The sequence below is a fragment of the Lepidochelys kempii genome, chromosome 3, assembly GCF_965140265.1.
Source record: "Lepidochelys kempii isolate rLepKem1 chromosome 3, rLepKem1.hap2, whole genome shotgun sequence".
NCBI classification, from domain to species: domain Eukaryota; kingdom Metazoa; phylum Chordata; order Testudines; family Cheloniidae; genus Lepidochelys; species Lepidochelys kempii.
The window spans coordinates 7,260,629-7,282,391 of NC_133258.1; the positions used below are offsets into that span (position 1 = coordinate 7,260,629).

General features: G+C 40.7%; 1 protein-coding gene across 3 annotated transcripts in view; it reads left to right on the top strand.

Moving 5' to 3' along the window:
• FZD3 (frizzled class receptor 3) overlaps positions 1-21,763 on the top strand; it is a 104,500-nt gene that overhangs the window by 5,397 nt on the left and 77,340 nt on the right. For 2 of the 3 annotated variants that reach the window (XM_073335623.1, XM_073335626.1), the window contains exon 2: positions 190-725. In XM_073335623.1, coding sequence (XP_073191724.1) covers positions 537-725 — 189 coding nt within the window. In that variant the 5' untranslated portion in view covers positions 190-536. Of the gene's footprint in view, positions 1-189; positions 726-1,772; positions 2,311-21,763 lie in introns of those variants that run through there. The other variant, XM_073335624.1, reaches the window with a different exon arrangement.

Consider the following 21,763-nt stretch of genomic DNA (forward strand, 5'->3'; position numbering starts at 1 on the left):
TCTGTCTCAGACAGAGACTGAAAAATGAGAACTGAAAACTGATTCTGAGTCTCTTGATTTAATCACTTGGCTTCAACACTTACAAATTACCTTAAATATTTATTGTGCTAATATTGTTCTATATTAATTAACTATATTTTTAATTTTGAAGTTAACTATAGTGGTTTTACTGTTTTTGTTTTGTTTTAGGCTGTTATAGAACATATGTTAAAAGAAGAACATAGCTCAGCTACTGTTTCAACAGGATGGGTTCTATCGTGTGGGAATGTGGTTAATCAACTTGACACGTTAACCTAATACAACCTATATAATGTGAAAAGAAAAGACAAGATGTCCCATCTGTCTCGAGTGTTCTATCGGACTGAGTGAATAAGACTCTATCAGCACAAATAGTATTTCAGTTTTTGAAGACTCTTAACAAACAAGCAGCAAAAATACTGGCATTAAAGCCCAACCTTCGGTACATGTATATCTGAACGTGTGCACTGGATAATCTGACAGGCCTCCGTGACTGGCTCCCATTCACATGTGGAAGGATGGCTACTAGCTTGATGTTCTGCTCTCTTTTGTTCTTGGATGTTTTGGTGGGGCATACAAGTGGACACAGTTTATTTTCTTGTGAGCCAATCATCTTAAGGATGTGCCAAGACCTGCCTTACAATACCACCTTTATGCCTAATCTTCTGAATCATTATGACCAGCAAACTGCAGCATTAGCAATGGAGGTAAGAATTAATCTGCTTTCTTTCAAAAGTATGTATTTGATAGGCCTTTAATTGACCACGAGATTATTTTTGGCAATTGGGAATTAAGGAGAAGGATGGTTATATAAAGGATATTTATTATAAAGTTTCAGTATTTTGCCTGTTGTCTTATTGTTTGAAAAGTGTAAAGCGCCTAGATGCCATTTGCCTTACAAATGATTCCATAAAATATACTGTTAAGAATTACTACAAATATGTAACCACATTGTGTGTGTGTGTATATTATAATATATAAAATGAACAATAAGTACAACTGTTTACGTTCAAAAGTACTCAAGGGTTCCAGCTTTAAATATTTTTGGCTGATGGAGAATGCATATTTGGAATAATATGTCAGCAAAAGTTAGTTTAAAGCACTTTTCAATAAACTAATTTATACAGTAATGCTAAACAATCAATGGAGGACTTAGTTATAAAACTATATCCTTCTGATGTTTTGTGGTTGGATGGAAGAATATTTTTGCCTCCTCAGTTATTACAGATTGTGTTGTCTTGGTGTCCCACTAGTCTGATAGAAAAATATATGCATGTGCTTTCCCAGGTTACAAGAATATCGGTTGGCAACCCATTCCTTTAAGCTGCTTCTATTCAGGCAGGTGAATTGGTGAACTTAAACTTTCTTTGTTGTTGTAATGGTACCTTACTACTCTTTTTATATATAGAATAAATCCAGATAAGACTAGTTCAGTTATCTGCCTTGATTTCCGTTTCCCCACTACCACATTTTGTAGGACTACAGTACATCATCCACTTTATTCATTTATAGTATAATAATAATTCCCACTAATATATCTGATCTGTTCTTGAATATCTCTTGTGATGGTCCTTCAGTCACCTACTTGGGAGTCTTTTCTACTGGCCTCTTGTTTGTATACGAAGAATCTTTGTCCTTCCATTTACAGTGTCTGAGAAATTCCTTTTTGTAGAGCTTGGCTGTGATTTGATTAAAGCCAGTGGGCATATGAATGCTCAGCAGCTCTCAAGATTTGGCTTTCCAATGCAACTGTGAAGGAGTTGCGCACACCAGGGGTTCTCAACCCTTTTCTTTCTGAGACCCCCTCAACATGCTATTAAAAACTGCAGGGCCCGGTGGCAGGGGGAACTTGGGGCTCTGGGCCAGGGGTGGGACCCTTGGGCACAGGTGTAGTTTGATTTCTATTTTGGGCGAGAGGGGACCAAGGGCCGGCAGGGCTCAGGCTAGCTCTGCACAGCAGGGTCCAGAAAGGGAGTGCTGCCCCTCCCCCCCCGACTCACCTCAGCAGGCCACCGACCTGTTTGGGTCTGTGTGCTGGTAGCTGCTTCCTGAGGGCTCTCCAGGTCCCTGCCTTGGGCAGCTCTGACCGGCTGCGTGAGCAGTCAAAGGGGTCTGGGAGCTGAGGAGCAGCCGCAACCCCGGGCACCAGCAGCAGATGGGGGAATGCCATAGCTGCCCACTCCATGGCACCACCAGCCAAAGGAGCAGCTGCTCCGCACTGCCTGGCTTTGGCTTCCCACCTAGGATCTGGCCAGAGGGTGGGGCCTGAAGTGGGCTGAGAAAGAAGAGGAGGTATGTGTCTTGGGGGGGGGGGGGTGTGGAGCTGTCCACAGGACGGTCCTACTCTGGGGAAGGCACTGCAGTTTTGGGGGACAACACCCTCATGCCCCCTCAACTCTGCTCGTGGGCTCAGGGCTTCTGCCCAAGTTGGGGCTTCAGCCCTGCTGTTCGCAGCTTCGGGTGGGAGAGGCAGGAGGAGCTCGGGTCTGGGTTTCATTTCCCTGCTGCTCCGACTTGAGGGGGGAGCGGGGAGCTGGGGGCTTCAGCCCCATGAGTGAGGGGCACCAGGGCTTGGGGTTTCAGTTGTGGGGTCCCACAGACCCCCAGTTGAGAGAACCACTGGCGCACATGATCATGTGTCTTCTTCCTATATCCTAGAAATATAGTTTCCAAGTCACTGTATAGTTTTTGTTCCCTTTCTTTTCATATCTCTAGCTCTCCTATGTTCTTTCTAAATGGTGGGATCATGAGTTCTGTGTGTGATGGACACTGGTAATGTTAATGCTTTAATCTATAATGGAATTTTATTCCATATTTTGCCTCTATAAATGTACAGTGTATAGCTAGTGCACTTTAATGACTGTAGGTGGTCACTGTTAATAAGGGTTTGTCCCTTATGCATTCTCCCCATTTCTCCCATGAGATAGTGACAATCTGGTATTGATGTTATGCCCAGTTACCAGCTGTTCAAACAACAAACTATATTGATCCTGACTAAGATTAGGCTACTGTTTTGTCTTCATAGCTGGTGATCTGTTAAGGAAATACGTTTTTAGTAACATGGGTTTTCTTAAAGAAATCCTGTTTGGCAGTGAGTTGAGATGTTGATGACATAAGACAAGACAGTTGCACGTATCGTACAGCATAATACTTGATACAGAATAATAAAGAGGGTTGAGAGGTGTTCGAAATGAGATAATTACCAGTTGCCCACCTTGGCTCAATGTGATAGCCTTGCAAATGAAAATAGGTTGAATAAAATAGCATTTTCATTTCCAAAATGTTTTTAAAATTTATATTATGTACGGCAAGACAAATACAATAAAAAAGAAAAAACTCCTCCAACAACATACTCGGAAAGTGATAATACCAACTCAAATCTCTATTGTAGAGTAAAAATAGTGAATGTTAAGCTGAATGCAGCTTTTCCATCATTCTGCTCCACAAAACTACCAGTACCAACTTCCTACCTTCTGATCAAATTCTGAGCCAATAAGGAGTTTCAGTCTTTGAGGTCAAAATCTTACCTAAGGCTTGAGAATATTTTAGGTCGGTCTTACTCTTTTTGTGAAGTTGTAGATGAGGATCTGGCTTGGGTGGTTTAGTCATCCAGGCAATTTGAAATGGAGTATACGTTATTTACCTAATTAAACAGGGTACTTAGCTTGTGTGGCATTAGGTAGGAAACAAAACTGAGTCTCTGAGGGAGAGATCCTCTTTCTCTTGAAGAGGAAAAAATCCCTACTTAGACAGTTGTTGTTGTTCCAACAGATTCCTTTTAGAAGTTGTGTACAAAAGGGTTCTATCTAGTACATAGGGCCAAGTTCTGCTCTGTTACACAGTGAAACTCCAGAGTGACTCCACAGAAATCAGTGGAGTTATATTAGGACAAATTGAGAGTAAATAAGAGCATAATTTACTTGTCTGAAATCTTTTAAAAATTATTTTCAGATTTAGGCTCATTAGAAAAACTTGCTTTTATAAACTGGCCAGAGTAGAGACTTTCACAAAGAGTTTAGACCAAGGATTTCCTCCTTTTGGTTTAGCTAAAGAGTTTTTATTTCAGATCCAGCAAACTGACTTCAGCCAGAGGAAGCTGAACAGTCTTAACTTGAACACTGTCTACATTTGAAAAACTGCACTAATCTATCAACATCAGCGCAGTTACAGTGATGTAAATTTCTTTTAGCCGTTTTCTGTCACAAGTTACAGGGATTAATTTAAAAGTTGAAACAGTTAAGCGAAATCAGTTTGTGTGAACTCTTGTATTAATTTTGAAGTGCAAGCTAAACTGATATAGGCAGGGTTAAACTTATATAAGTGTTGTACACAAGTTATACTGTTTTAACTAAATAGGTATAAAATCGCACCTTTAATTGGTATAACTTTATGGGGAGACCAGACCTTATGCAAGCAGGGCTTTGGAGTTTCTGGTGATAAATACAGCCTTCTGGTAGGGCTAAAGCAGTCTCTCGGAGCCTCCTTGCTCCATTACCTCTTTGTACTTGGAAGCAGATACAAGAAAACACTTCATCCTTCACTTTGAGCCTCCTAAGCTGATTTCCCTTCCTGTTCATATAGCAGCTTTTGAGCCCAGGTGGGAATTCTGTCTTCTGACCCAGCAGACTGAACACCATCCTCAGGGTGGGACAGCTACCTGTCTGGTTCCCTTTTGAAGGGAGTTAACTCATTCCCTGTCTGTTCTGCTGTTTTGCATGTATACCTAATCCGTGCTCTCATCCAATTAAAAAAAAATTGTCCATTTAAGTAGTGATCTTATTGAAAGCACACTATGCCTCTGTTCCATGATCCACACTGGTTACCACAGTGGCAGCCACATGGAGCAAAGTGAGAAAGTGGGTCAGTCTCCCATTCTGGGCTCTTCTGTGGAACACCAACGTAGTACTCTTTCTTGCCTAGTAGACTTAGTCTGTAGAATAGTAGGAGTTGTTGGTTTTATTTATTCCCTATGTTGACCTAGCCTAAATTTTTAACATCTGCACGTAGCAAGAAGGAATTACTTGCTTTTTTGTATTTAGCCTTAAATAGACATTACAGGAATGATATTCTAGTAAAAACATGAGGACATTCCAATATTTGAATTAATAGTTTTCAACCAAATAAGAGTATCTGCAGCAGATATTTATAGACCTCTCCTTTCTTGAAAACTTCACCTCTTTCTGATTTTGCGGCTTTGTTGTTCAGTGTTCTGCAGTGCTGTAACTGACCTTATGTACAGTGGAGTCGCATCTGATGCGGGGGTTAGGTTCTAAAGTCTGCACATAAGGCAAAAATCGCATATTGTCAAAATTATCCTTGAAAATCCCTTAAATGGTCCATAAAGTACAGTATACTGTATATAGTTTTGTGTATACAACCCTGTACAGTAATATGTATAATGTATACAGTAATGTACAGTATATAAAGAGTACATATGCAAAATATAATTTTACAGTACTGTATTTTTAATTACAGGGGGTATTTACGGAGGGTTGTCAGGGCTTGATGTCGATCCAGGAGACAGGGGATGGAGAGCAAGTTGTAGATAAAGTGGTTGGCTCTGGTTCAGCTCAAAGTTGATTGCATAGGCTCATCTGCTGCTGGTTGTCTTTCCTTGAAAAACATGGTGATTGGCAACTGTCGTTGTTGTCTCTTGAGCTGCTCAAACATTACTTGATATGGTTTTAAATCATCCGTAATACTAAGTGTGATTTTGAGGCTTCGTTCCATAGAGGGATCATATTCAGAAATTAAATAATCTAAGTGTTTTGCTGCTTGGAACGCTTCAGCAAATTTATGAAGATTCTAACTTGTTGGCTTTTCCTGTTGGTCGTCGTCAACTGTAGAGTATTTTATCAGTTCCTCTAAATCTTTGTTAGTCAATGTTTTTCTCTATGGCTCTCAATTAATTCTTCAATTTCTTCCTCAAGGAGGTCGACGAAGCCATCACCACCCACTTGCCTGGCCGCCTGAAAAATGCGTTTCACTCCTTTGTCAATTGTCGGGAAACCCTTAAAATCACTCACACATTTTCCAGAGGTTTCGCCAACATGCATTGACTGTTTCAGGCTTGATTGCATCACTTTTATATTAAACAGGCAATGGATGCAATCGGCAATGTTGAAGGACTTCCAACACTCCATCACATTAAAATTGGGATCAGCATCCATAGTGCTACATATCCGTGAGAACGTAAGCCTTGTGTATGTGGCCTTGAAACAGCGAATCATGCCTTGGTTGAGAGGTTGGCAGTGGTATTGGGGGGGAGAAAGACAACTTCAACGTCGTTATGCACAACCGGAGTGCTGAAGGGTGGCCAGGAGCATTGTCTACCATCAGCAACACTTTAAAGTCAAGTCCTTTCTCTTCGAGGTACCACTTGACCTCTGGAATGAAACACTTGTGGAACCAATCCAGATATAATGCTGCCGTCACCCAGCCTTTTTATTTGATTGCCAGAACACAGGCAGGAGATTTTTGTTCTTGCCTTTTAGGGCATGGCGATTTGCAGCCCTGTAGAGCAAGCCTGGCTTTATTAAATGCTCAGCCGCATTGCCACAAAACAACACAGTCACACGGTCTTTAGCTGCTTTGAAACCAGGGGCTTGTCTTTCTGATTTCGAAGTGTAAGTGCGGTTGGGCATCTTTTTCCAGAAGAGCCCAGTCTCGTCAGCATTAAAAACTTGTTCCGGAAGATAGCCCTTTTCTCCTATGATTTTCTTTAACTGTTCAGGGTAGGCGTTTGCTGCCTCTTCATTGGCAGATGCAGCTTCATCAGTCGTCTGCACATTTTTGAGGTCGAAGCAGTTCCTAAAACTGTTTAAACCAACCTTGGCTGGCTTTGAATTCCTTCTCATCAGAAGGCTGTCCCTCTTCGGCGGGAGGTTTGAACAGCGCATAGAGGCTAAGAGCCTTTTTCTCGCAGCGTGTTGCCATCGATAGGCACACGTTTACTGTTCATGTCTTCCAGCCATAAGTTTAATGCCTTTTCAGGCTTCACTAAAGTCTTATCACACACCTGGCTCGTCACCTTAGCAGTTATTGGAGCACTTGATGCCATGGCTTGACGAATTTCTCTCTCTCGAATCTTGATGGCACGGATGCTAGATTTGTTGCGGCCATATTTACATGACACGTTGGAGACCGACATGCCGTCTCTAAATAAGTCCAACACAGCCAGTTTTTCCTCCAGCATTGGAACAGATCTCTGTTTCTTCGGTTGAGCACCAGATGAAGTAGCTGGCTTGCGTTAGGGGCCATGTTGTATGAAAAATACATACAGTATCTTTAAACACTAGAATCACACTCAGTATGGCGAGATGCTCACACTATGAGAGGCATGCAGGAACTGAGACTGACTGAGGGAACAGCAGATTCACGTCTCCCATATCATGCTCACTCTGGGACATATGCTCATTGAGTGGAATGGTGGGCGGAATCGCCTGCCCTATTTACAGGTATCTTGTTGTTGTTGGTTTGTTTGTTTTTTTGCCGAGCATGTATAGTTGAATTCGGGTAAGTTAAATGCGCATATGATGCAACTCATCTGTATTTTTATGGAGGGCTTCTCCACAGGATTTTCTTTAACATCTCTACATCTAATCTTACTAGCATGTGAAAATCTCAGGATGCCCCAAACAAAATGAAAACTCAAATCTTGGAACCTGGCAGTCACTACAACTGCCAGATATACAATTTTTGAAACTATTATTAGTGAGACTTTGTAGGATTCTATGAATTACAAAGGGAAAGGAGAAATGTAGGCCTGGAAGGGCCCTTGAAAAGTCAACTTGTCCAGCTCCTGTGCTGCGGCAGGACCAAGTATACCTAGATCATCCCTGACAGGTGTCTGTCTAACCTTTTCAAAAACTCCCATGATCAGGATTCCACAACCACCCTTGGTAGCCTATTCCAGTGCTTAACTGTCCATAGTTAGAAAGGTTTTCCAAATGTCCAACCTAAATCTCCCTTGCTGCAGATTAAGCCCATTATTACTACTTCTCCATGTTCACTGAATGTAGGACAATTGATCGATCCTCTTTTTATAACAGCCCTTAATATGTTTGAAGACTATTGTCATGTCCCCCCATAGACTTCTTTTCTCAAGGCTTGTATCATAGGTTTCTGTAACCCTTCATCAAAGGTCAGGTTTTCTAAACCTGTTATCATTTTTGTAGCTCTCCTCTGGACTCAGTTTATCCACATCTTTCTTAAAGTGTTGTGCCCAGAATTGAACACGGTACTCTAGATGAGGTCTCACTAGTGCCAAGTAGAGCAGGACAGTTACCATCTGTGTCTTCTGTTCAATCCTCCTGTTAATATACCCAAGAATATTATCCTTTTTTGCAACTGCATCATGTTGTTGACTTGTTCAATTGGTGATCCACTATAACTCCCAGGTCCTTCTTAGGCAGTACTACCACCTAGCCAATTATTTTCCCATTTTGTACTTGTGCATTTGATATGTATGTTTTTGCTTCCTATGTGTAATACTCTGCACGTTTTACTGAATTTCATATTGGTAACTTCAGACTAATTCTATAATTTGTCAAGGTTACTTTGACTTCTAATCCTGTCCTCCCCAAGTGCTTGCACCCTTTCCAGCTTGGTGTCATCTACAAATTTTATAAGCACACTTTGTACTCCATTATCCAAGTAATTAATTAAAACACTATATAGTATCAGACCTAGGACAGGCCCCTGTGGGATCCCACTGGATACATCTCTTTCCCCCCGTTTGACACCAAACTATTGATGATTACTGTGTGTACAGTCTTTCAATCAGTTTTGCACAAACTGTGATGCTTCTTGGAGTACCCAGGTTTGAGGCACCTTGCTACCACCTGCCCTTAGTGTGAGGAAGCCTTGTCTGTGCCTGCCAAGAGTCAGCTCCCTGACTCCACCAGCTACAAGTATCATAGAATATCAGGGTTGGAAGGGACCTCAGGAGGTCATCTAGTCCACCCCCCTGCTCAAAGCATGACCAATCCCCAGTTTTTGCCCCAGATCCCTAAATGGCCCCCTCAAGGATTGAACTCACAACCCTAGGTTTAGCAGGCCAATGCTCAAACCACTGAGCTACCCGCCCATACAGGCTCCCATCTCAGCCCATACAGGCTCTGTTGTCCCTCTGCAGGTAAAAAATAGGCACACTCCAACCCCTAAGCACTCCAATCGTCCCCCTTGGAGTGTCCAGCCCTTGTTCTACTGGACAGGCTCAGAACTTGCAGGTCTGCTGCTCCTAAAGGAACAGTATGCCAGCTTAGCAGTTTCACCTCCACATCACTTCTCTACTCAATTCATAGTGTTTAGATTTGTGTGTAGTGAACATAAGTGTTTAATAAAGAACAGATTCAAGAAGAAACAAGTAAAATTAATGGGAATGATTACATATATTTCTAGATCCTGAACTTAACTAACAAGACTTCTCCAGTTTCATAAAGGATAACTTGCCCAGAGTTGTTTTTTTTTTTCTACCAGCATTAAACGGGCAGACCAGCTGTGATCCTCTGTTCATAAGACAAGCTAGGTGGCAGATTGTCACCTAGGTGTACCTCTGTACCTGCAGATATAGTTCAACCTATCCATTGTCTTCACTTGTAAACAGGGTATCCCCTGCTGTTTGTCTTTTCCTGGGTGGAATCTCTCCTGAACAATCACTTGATTAGCATTTTGTTCAGACTGTAAATAAGCGTTCATTGTAAAGTATTCAATACTCAATATACATGTAACCAGACGAGCAAATAAATTTCTTTCAGGCAGGAGATGATTCTCCTCTTCTGATGACCAGCCTCAACTTAAACATTAAAAGAATAACTTCTCTGTGTATACTTACACATTTTTGCAGTGACGATCGGTGTGACACAGGCTTTCAATGGCAATGTTACATGGCATCCTTTGACAAACTGCCATTTGCCAGTGGGCACCAAGTGGTCCCTGAGTCACATCCACCTTCTAGTAATTTCCTCTAGACTACATTTCCCTGGCTTGCTTATGAGAATATCATATGGGACCATGTCAAAAGCCTTACTAAGATTAGGGGTATATCATGTCTGCAGCTTCTCCTCCTATCCACTAGGCAAGTAACGCTGCCAAAGAAGGAAGTTAGGCTGGTATGGCATGATTCATTCTTCATAAATCCATGTTAGCTATCACCTATCCTCTAATGCTTACAAATTGATTGTTTAATAATTTGTTCCAGTATCTTTGCAGGCATCAAAGTTAGGCTGACTAGTTCTTCAGGTCCAATTTGTTCCTCCTTTTAAAAGATGGGTACTGTTTGCCCTTCTCTTGTCCTGTACTAAATTGTAAACTTTTAAGCAAAAGAAAATAGAAACAGCTGTCATTTCATGGGTTAAAAATACACTGTGCTCTCCTTTTCATATACTGCATATGCTCGATGAAAATGTTAAGTTCTTCCAATGAAGTTTCCTTATTTATATGCTTTCTAACTCAAAGTATTAACTATTGTCATTTCAGTTCCATTCTTTTAGTAGCCTTTTTCTTAACCATAAAGTGAAGACAATCCATATTTTCATGATGGGTTCTGTCTCTCTCTCTCTATTTGCATCATCAAATCACCTTGACTCAGCAAAGGAAAATGGAAATATTACGCATAGGATGCTGAATGAAAGCTTAAGAATGGGAACTGTAATCAGATCCACCCCCCCCCCCCCCTCTTTACTCTCAGGAAAGATAAAGCTTTAGGTTTCCGACTGTGCTCCCTCAATATGGCCTGTTCAAATCTGAAAGGCAGTGGGGGGAGGACTTCATTCATTCAAGGGGTTAGAAGGTCATTGAGTCCTTGAGGATCTCTTAGCTGAATTGCTTCTTTTGACTGCTGACAAATGCCAGTTATTCCAGTAAATGTCATCCCAAATCCACTGTTAAGTATTAGACCATGCTGAAAGCTGTTACATCTCTTCTCTCCCTAAATGGAGTGATGGTAGATTGAATAGAATTTTCTAAATTTGTATACATTGAGTAGTTTAGTAATTTGCAATATTAAGAAAACTAATTCTATTTGTGGGGCATTGGATTATGCACGTAACTGGCAAACACTTTTCAAAGCACATTTAAACTACTACTACTAATAAAAACCCTCTGATGTGCTGCTCTGGATTAAATCATATTAGTCACATTGAGCTGTCCAAATTGTTGTGTTGTCACTAGGAGCTGTCCAGCACTGATCAGTACTAATTATTCATGCACAAATTATAAATAAGTGTGTGCCATTTTAGGAGGGTTAATATTTTTATATATTTAAGGCTTTTTGTCTGTATAAATGCAGAAAAGGTGTCTATGTACACAATCTGTAGATATCTTTTTTTTTTCTCTCATTTGTAGCAGTTTCTGTAAGTGAAATTCTGGCAACGGATCCATGTTTTAAGGCAGACTTTCTAAAACTTTTCCCCAGTGTGGCTCAGACTAACATAATATATCCCAGATGATCACTGTACATGATAACATGGACCATCTCATTCGGAAAGGTATTATCTTATGGCAATTACAGCAGGTGCTCACACATAAAAGTGACTGTAGCAAAATATTTACTATAATTTAGCTATCTTTTAATACAATTTAGTACCTTAGACAAGGATAGTCAAATCCATGCAAGCATCCTTATCCATAACCCTTAGGGACCAGTGAAGATGAATGGATCACTGGTAGTTCACAGGGATCCATTAATCCTCACTGGTCTTCATCCTTATCCTTAACCAAGCTGAATCTACATCCTTCAGTTCACATATTACACCGTCTGTAATATGACATGTACAAAATTAAATTTAGGGTCATTTAATCAAAAGTTGCCCCCAGGTTTCTAGTGCCATTCCAGAATGTGCAGCGTGGCTAGCCTTAAACCTCTGAAAACCAGGATATACAAAGTTAAGTATAGCCCATCCTTCCAACACAACCTTAACTCAGCTCTCATTTGAGTAATGCCCCCAACATACCAGTAACACGTTAGCACTCTATCTTCACAGATGCACAGAGCACATGAGTACTGTAGGACAAAGCCTAACATCTTTTCTCCGCTAAGACAAAACTTGAATGTTAGGTATAGCAAACAGAAGCCATGGATGCTCAAACACTAAGTCTACTCCACACAAATCATCCCACATGTGCTAAATATTACCACCCCTTCATCCTTGGCTTGAGGATTCTTTCTGAGACACTGTCTTCACTTATCCCCCACTAAGTCCTGGAGACTGCGTTCATGTGTGCCAGCAGAGTTCTGACAGTCTCCTTGGCAAGAAGACACCCTCGTCCACCTCTGGCAACCTACAACGTTCAGTGCTGAAATGAGAGATCAAATATACATTGGGGTATACATACACCTATTTATATCATAGTCATAGCTCTAACAAACTAGTGTACTAATCTTGCTACCTTTCAATACAGTGACACCTAACCGTGCATGCAGAAAAATGCTGAAATTCAAATGTGAGGAACACAACACAATGTTATGTTCTTAGTCCTTCCTCAGTCTACTTACTGTAGATGCATAGCCTTTTTTTATACAGAACATTAAATTGTCTTGTCTGACCTCCTGCATAATGCATTCCTGAGAATTACATCCAGCTACTCCTGGATTGACCCTAGTAACTTCTGATTGACTAAAGCAACTTCCCATAAGACGTCCATTTTTGATGTGAAGACAAGAGATGAAGAACCTCTTCTCTTGATGGTTTTGTTAACCTTTGCCACCACTGTCACTGAACCATTTTGAGTGGATATTGCCAGCTCCAAGCAGGGCAGAGTTCAGGTTCCATTGCAGGGGTGGCATAAGAATTGCCATACTAGGTCAGACCGAAGGTCCATCAAGCCCAGTAACCTGTCCTCTGACAGTGGCCAATGGTAGGTGCCCCAAAAGGAATGCACAGACAGGTTATCATCAAGTGATCCATGCCCTGTCACCCAATCCCAGCTTCTGGCAAACAGAGGCTAGGGACACCATTCCTGCCCATCCTGGCTAATAGGTCCATCAATGGCTATCTTCCATGAATCTATCTAGCTGCCTTTTGAACCCCGTTATAGTATTGGCCTTCACAATACCCTCTGGCAAGGAGTTCCAGAGGTTGACAGTGTGTTGCGTGAAAAAATACTTTTTTGTGTTTGTTTTAAACCTGCTACCTATTCATTTCATTTAGTGGCCCCTTGTTTTTGTATTATGAGAAGGAGTAAATTACACTTCCTTATTTACTTTCTCTATACCACTCATGATTTTATAGACCTCTATCACATCCCCCCTGAGTCACCTCTTTTTCCAAGCTGAAAAGTCCTAGTCTTATTAATCTCTCCTCATACGGAAGCCATTATATACCCCTAATAATTTTTGTTGCCCTTTTCTGACTCTTTTCCAATTCCAATATATCTTTTTTGAGATGAGACCACATCTACATGCAGTATTCAAGTGGGCATACCATGGATTTATATAGAGGCAATATGATATTTTCTGTCTTATCTATCCCTTTCTTGATGATTCCCAACATTCTGTTAGCTTTTTGGACTGCCACTGCACAATGAGTGGATGTTTTCAGAGAACAACCCACAATCACTCCAAGATCTTTCTTGAGTAGTAACAGCTAATTAAGGCAGCATCATTTTATATGTGTAGTTGGGATTATGTTTTCCAGTGTGCATTACTTTGCATTTATCAACATTAGATTTCATCTGCCATTTGGTAGCCCTGAGATATGGGGCTGTGAACAGGAAGGATCTTCCCCTACACCCCTCTACCCATCCCCCTCCTCAGCCAGGACGGGGGTGGGGTGGGGTGGGGAAACATGGGGCTGACAGGCTCCCATCCTTATTCCAGTTAATTTCTCTCTATCTCGTAACTCCCACTCCTCTGCTCCCGAGTTCCTCCCATCCCTGGACCCTCCTAGCACTACTCCATCACCTCTTTCCATGTTTCCCCTCACCACTTTGACTCCCATATTTCCCGCTCTGCACGAGAAAAGTTTTAAGAATCTGAAAATGTTATGAGCATCTATTCAATATTAGGGGAGCTGTGTATAAGAAACTCCTTGACCTGATGACCGAGTGATTTGCTTTCCTTTGATCATACTCCGTTCCATTGTTCTGGAAACATGGTACATTATCCTTATTGTGTACCAGTCTTCCCTCTGTTTAATCAATGCAACTTTCCTTGATGATACTTTTAAAGTAAAATCTGAGTTTACATATGGTGTTTTTAACACTTTAAAAATCGCTCTTAAACCAGGTATTTTGGTCTCTGGGCAAAACTTGCAAAAGGAGTCCCTGCACAGTGCTGTCAGAAAGCAAGGAATGTGTACAAGGCACATTATCTGGAAAGTGCCAAGGGTAGGGCTTGAACCTACAGTGCAGAGTAGAACTCAAGTTCAATGACCACACCATGACAACAGCCTGCCTGGGGACCTTCTTGCTTCAACAGAGCCACTCTTGAGTCAGCATGTGGATTGTAGAGCATCTGGTATAGGTTTGGGGGGGGGGGGGTTTAAACAGTTAGCAACGCTCATCCTAATGTAAGCTTAAAGATCAAGACAGAAAATACATAATGAAAACCCAGATTATGTGGCTGGATTCCTAAATGAGGAGCAAAGGGGAAAGAGGTGGACGGTTTCAATGGAAAAGCTTTTGTAGGTTGTTGTAGGCCACAAACAGAGTAAAATCCAGGCATAGATTTAAACTGTAATATGTGTGAAAAAAGCAGCTGTTATGCTGCTGGATGCTGCCTTTTGCCTGTTCGAGAGAGAGGCTTGTAATTCTGCAGACTGGTAAATAGCAATTCATAGAAGAAGATGGAAGCAGTGAAGAACAAGAGGTTATTACTGAGGTGGTAACATAGGAGCCTACCCAGAACTGAAATACTAAACCTGATGGAACTAGAGCACTGTATAATTCAAGGAGGACTTACATGAAATTCTATGGCTAGAGTTGTTTAACAGCCACAGGAAAAGTGAAGGTTACCTTAAATTGAGATTCCACCTGTCTCACAATGCAATATGAGCAGTTACAGTAAGTTACGTGGAGAGCCATGACCGGAGGATACCAGTATAATTCAGGGAAACTGGGGTATCTAAAGCGAGAATTTTCAGGGCTGCAAGGAAGAATGGTAGGGTGGTGAGGAGCAATCCTCTGTCTTAGGGACAAACTAAAGGTTTGTCATTTATACTTACAGATTGTCAGGTGTTGTGATAACCTGAACACTACAAAACCAGGCAGGTATTTTTAAATGGCCTTGGTTTCCTTCTCTTGACTAATCAGCATTCGTCATCCCACTGAAATGCAATAGATTTTTCTTTAAAAAGACTAACTTAAGCCAATATTGTGTTCTGGTCTCTTGGATCCTCAAGTTGGGAGGGTAAAATTCTGCATAAATTCTTCTTGCACAACTGATAAAAATCTTCAAAATACACACAATAAGAGGCATTGTGGAAAAGTTCATTTTAAGAATTTTTTTTAAATAACTGCACTATTGTCTACAAATAAATGAAGAATGAAAACATACTCCTTCTGGCATGTTTATGCCTTCCCATATACAAAGAAAGGGACAGAATTCTGCATTAAGATTTAACTGGAAATATGGAAACAGAATTTGGGTCTTAATGGTATAAGATCTTTTGGACTACAATTTACTAAAAGCACATGAAGATCATTGGTTTTATTTAAGAATGCAATTTAAAACAGAGCTGCATCTTAATCAACCTCTATTTACAATAGGCTTATTTTCAGGGTCATGGATGGAGGCAGATGGGTTGGCACTGAAGCTAATTCTGCAGCATCTGGCAGAGGCTTAAAGAAGAATTATTGGGAAAGGTGGAACACATACACTAACTTATTACAAATAGTCAGATGACTGCTTAACTTAAAATATAGTCAAATTGTGCTAGTCATGGCCTGTCTGCATACAGATATCTCTGTTTTATTTTTTTTATTATTGCTTCAATCAATGTCATGATGTCTTGCAGTGTTCCTCCCAATTGCCGTAAAGGATGGTGATCCTACCATACTTAGTCTTATTTCCCCTGCCTCTCCCCACACCACACTCACAGCTTTTCCTGATCAGGAGAGAATTTTTTTTTTTTTTTTAAATTGAGAGTAATATCAAAGTCAACAGTCTGAATCTGTCTTTTAAAAAAAAAATCCAATTGCTTCCGCTTCTAGAGTGCAGGGGGATAACTTGGTGGGTTGCACTCTGCCTTCCTGAACACTTGTGGGAAAACCTTGCTTTGGTGAGTTTGTAAATTTCTTTGTGTCTTGCAACATCAGCTAAACATACATGATGTTGTCTTTAGATCGTTGGTATGCTAAGAGCAAAAATAAAATTTGAAGCTGCTATGAAGACTGGAAGTCTCTCATTGGTCTTAAAGAAAAATCTATAGCTCACTTAAAAATGTGAATGAATATCTGAGAGACTACACCCTCTCACTCAATAAAGGGCCTGCATGGGGCAACAGTACAGAATTCATTTTACAAGTTTCTTGATGCTGTAGTTAATATTGTATCTGCCTGGTCTTTCCTACTTTGTTAATGAGATGATCAGTATGTTCCAGACTTACTCCAAAGATTATATTTTTTACTAAACTTTTTTAGTATCCAAAATGGAATGTTATGCAGTGCTTCAGATTTTACTTTCTAGATGAAAAATAAGCTTGGCTATTTCCCTTTTATGTCTGAGATTAAAAGAAATTCTAGTTACTCAGACAAGAAGACTTGTACATATGTTTTTTCATAGTTTACTAGCATTGAGAAGGACTGTTTAAAACAAAACCCTGAAGCTATCAATATAAATAATACAGAACCTGTTTGTGTTTAGCTTATTTTAAAACCTTATTTAGAGGGATTTTGTCATTGATGATAAAATAATTTCTTTGCTCAGTTTGACTTACTTTTTTTTAGTTTACAAATATATCATTCCACTAATTACCATACCAGACATTTTTCATGACAGCTGCCTCAAGAAAATGGGCATAAATTGACCTACCTAACTAACTCCTGAGTTTTCTCCCATTTTGCATTATAATCCACTTCAGGTTACATTCATTATGCTGACTAGACAATCTTAGTCTTATCTCCAACAATATGTGGAATTTAGATGGGATTTTTATCAAGTTTTTCACACTAGATTAGAACTGGATTTCTTATGTTTTGGTTTCCCGCCTTACTCTTATGATGTCCAAGTATCCGATTCTGTGCACCCCTCTTTCCCGTCAAGTCCCAGCTATTTTTAGTCCCAGCTACTGTAAGACCATACCCTTTTCTGTACATATCCTCCTGGCAATTAAGATTAACTAGAGTCCTCAGGTTTATTCTGTCAGCAGGTCATTTGTAGTGGAGGATCTCTGACTCCTGAAACTCTCTCCACTTGGTATTTTACTGGAGCCTGAGTTGGTTGTCCTTCAAGGTATTGTGTAAGGTCCATGTTTACCTAGGCCTTTGCCTGAGTATGTGGCTTGGCTATGCAATTACGAATTGCTTGCTTCTAAATACTTTTTATAGTTTCAGAACTTTTTCCTGTTCAGTGAGAGAATTTCATAGACTCTTAAAGTGCCGACGTGAGACCTCTGAGGTTGTCATTGTTAGCACAATGATGCTTCTAGGTGCAACCACAACATAAACGATTAAGTGCTGTACAAACCACAGATCTTACAGTCTAAAACAGATTCTCGAACTTCATTGCACCATGACTTCCCTTCCAACAACAAAAATTACTACATTACCCTGGGAGGAGGGACCGAAGCCTGAGCCCTGCTGCCCTGTGAGGGGAGCAAAGCCAAAACCTGAGCCCTGCCCCCTGGCAGGGAGGGGGGGTGCAAAGCCAAAGCCCATGGGCTTCAGCCCCATGCAGGGGGCCTGTAACCTGAGCCCCGCCATACACAGCTGAAGCTCTCTAGCTTCAGCTTTGGTCCAGGGTGGCAGGACTCAGGCTTCAGCTTTGGGCCTGGACCCCAGCAAGTCTAATGCCAGCCCTGACAACCCCATTAAAAAGGGGTGCGACCCACTTTGGGGTCCTGACCCACAGTTTGAGAACCGCTGGTTTAACATGATCCACAACCAGTGAATGAGAAAGAAGTGGCTTGGATAAGGAGACAGGGTTACAAATAAGAATTGCCTACATCTTAGCCAGTCAGAAGTAATCATGACTTGCCATCTGCCTTGCCATTATCCGGTTGTAGTTTACTGTATGCACCATCAAAGAGATGAGTTTTGATGGACTTCGAGGCAGACAAGATGCTCTGATGGTGGCTTTGAGGATTTTGGTTTTGAACAAATTTTGTACGAGTGCTGTTGCGTGGCTGCAAAATTACTCTAATCTGTGGCAGCAGCGGGAAAATGGTTTTGACAGGAGTGCATAGTGTGGCAAATTGCCGGCACTACTATGATGGGTCTTGCGCTTTCTCTTCTTGGGGGGTGGAGGGAGGTTCAGGGCACCATTTCTTGCCACTGAACTGGGCTGTTAACTGCCCCACTAGACTCCTTGAGGAGGGGAGTGGAGAGGGAGGGACCCGGGCCTGCCCTCTACTCTGGGTCCCAGCCCAGGGGCCCTAGGGTTAGCAGTAAACCACTTGAACTAGCAGTTCCTTCCCCTAGGCTACTTCCCTCTCCTGCCCTTCAGCTTGTGGGGCTTCCTACCCTCCCTCTGCACAAACTAGGTGTCCCTTTACATAGGGTCTTGGTCTTCTTAGCCCACCACAGTACTTCTTCCAAACTCTCCTCTGCTTCCCTCCAAACTGCTCTCTGCTCCAACACGAATGCACTCTGCTTCAACTCCTCTTGTCTGATTGAAGCAGGGGTCTTTTATCAGGTGACTGGCTTCAGGTGCTCTAATTGGCTTCAGGTGCTTTAATTAATCTATAGCAAACTTTCTTCCCTCTACAGGGAGTAAGGCTCCCTTCGAACCCTCTCCTGCTGCCCTCTGGTCATGCTGTATCACATACCTTATTAAAATGCTGTGGATTGTGCTTGAGTTCTTGTCTCAGACATGCTTATTCTTCACCTATGCAGCCCCTCAAACCCCACCCTCACAGCTCCTCTTTTGTACCCTGCCCACTTTCAAGAAAGGAAATGAGTGTGTGAGGGACTTGTAACTCTACTCATTGAGGAGACTATGCCTAACTCCCATCCTTCCTTGCAGACCAAATATAGCACCTACATGCTTGGGCGTGCAGCCTCCTATGTGGGGGATCCTGTGTGACACCTGTGCTAGATTCTTTGAGGTGCTGAATACCCTCTACTCGGCCACTGAAAATGGAAGAACTCTGCACCTCTGAGCAGTGTGAAACTCTTTGCAGGGTTGAACCCTTAGCCTCTTGGAATGCCACACTTTTTCTATCTATAAAATAAGTTTATTATTATTTATTTAAAAGTGAATTTTATCAACTACATAAGATGTGAACTTGGGAGGGGTTGGGCAAATATGTCACCAAAACAAGTCACAAGAAGAAAGATGTGATATAATTAAGTGTTTTTATATAGAAGGTCTAAATGATCATTACACTGATCACATTTTAACATACCATATATGAGCCCAGCCAGTCAAATTACTCCAAGAGCAATAAGGATAAAAGAAAAAACTGGACCCTTGATCTTATGTTCTGTATTCTGTGGGGTTTTGTGTGTTGATTAAATTAGTTGTGCAAACTCAATCTTTATTTTAATAGGATTCTCCTTCAGGCAGTCTATGCCTATGTACGACCCAATTCAACCATGTTCTGAGCTCCTCTTGCAATACTAATCAGTCTCAGCTCTCAATGAAGTCAATGAAAGCAGAGTTCTCAGCATCACGCAGGCCCATAGGATACTGAGATTTATTGGATCTTATTTCTCCACTCTTATACCAGTTTCGTATGGTACTACTTGTAGTTAACATCATAAAAATATGTTGACCTAAAACTTGTATAGTAAAGTGTATATTTCAGCCTATAAGCTTTTTAAGTCGTGTTCAAAAACATTTAAAAAAAATATCAGAGTGAAGCTTGAAGTAAGTGTGTGTGTTTTAATGTTTGCGTATTTAATAGCACCTTCCACATCTTGTTTCCCATAATGTGGATTTGGCCATGATACTCCTACCACTTTCTCTGTTCTGCAGAGCTCAGTTCCTATGGTTACCCAGCCCTTTGTGGTGTGACAAAGGTTGGCATTCTGATTCTCATGAGCCAAATTCTGCCCTTTGACTCCCCCCTTTTCACACCCTTGCTAAGCTTGGCCTGTTGCTAGGCTTTAAGGCCTGACAGCAAGGGGGTTCCCATGGTAACAGGAATGAATCTAAAAGGAAGGAAAGAGTGAATAGAAGCACAAAGGCCTGGTTAATTTGAATTTGAACAAGGAAGGAAGGCTTCTTGTAGTTCATCTTTGTGTATTGAAGGAACCTGAAATTTATCTTTTTTAAAAGTTGCTTTTCAATTAGTAAACTTGTTTATATTCCCTGTTACTTGATTTATAGAACAAAAGTTGTCATGTTTGAGGCATTGAGCAACAAAAACCATCTTTCTCTTTAAATTCAAGGACAGGATTCTGATCAAATACGTTTTTTTTTCTTTTTTCCCTGTAGAACCAAAACAACATTTGATTTGTATCATCTTTCTGCACCATTATATTCATATATGGCTTTTGATTCAATATCAGTTTAAATGTTTTTGTTTGAGATGCTTTCAACATAAATTTTTGTGCAGCTTTTTTTTTTTAAAGGTCTGTTTTTGTTTATGAAGTAGTAAACATCAATAGTTCAGAATCTGTAGAAAGTTACAAGTAAGGTCCCACATAGCTGGATCCCTCCAGGTGCAGAATCATTTCCTGCTGTACATCTAGTGTTTTTTTGGTCTAATCTAGACATGTGTAACTCTGTAATATAATTGCATGGAAAAAAGGCAACAACTGGATTTTGGCCTCAAGCTTCTGAGGGTTTATTGTGAACAATTAGGAAAAATATTTTTTTAAAATTATGAAACATCAATTGCCTTTGAGACTTATTAGCTGCATATGTGTTGGAGATGTTGGTTAACAAGTCAATAGTTAGTTTGTGTTGAGATTTGTATTTAAAGCAGGACTAAAATCTGCTATGTTCTGGGCATGTTTTTAACCATGTTGCAAAACTAGTTGGTGGTACTTTTTTTTTTTTTTAAATCTAAAGAAAACGAGCATTATTTAATCTAAAAGTATGTAAACCACAATTGCCTTTAGCCTTAATACTTCTCTTTGAATAGCAGCCACTTTTTTCAGTTTATATATTTGTTTAGTACACTGAAGACCTTCTCGGTCAACATCTCTGGTATATCTCTACTCGCTGAGGCAAAGAGGCCCATTATAGGGAATGGCTTCTCTAATTGTTCAGTAATTAAATACTTTAAACGGAATTAAAAATTTTATTAAAGCTAATGTTACTAAACTTGATCTTGGCTCTCAGGAATGTGTATCATGGTGGACTCCCTTTCTTTTAGAAGTAGAAAGTAACCATTTAAAGTAAATGGGCTCTGTTTTCAGCTAGGACGTTTAGGCTGACTTGCAGGGAGTACCAGTCTGCAAAATTCCTTCTGACTAGAGATTAGGGATTAAAATTTTCAAAACTTCCATCTCTTAGGCATTCCTGAAAATTTCATCCAGTGTCCTTGTGCTTGCCTGTACAGCACCTGTTGCACAATAGGCATTACTTACATAATAGCAAGATTTGAAATGTTGATCCACAGATTCAGATTGCCAGATCAGTTGTCTTTATTTTGGATTCCATGCTTATGGGAGCAACCAGTCATATTGTATTCTG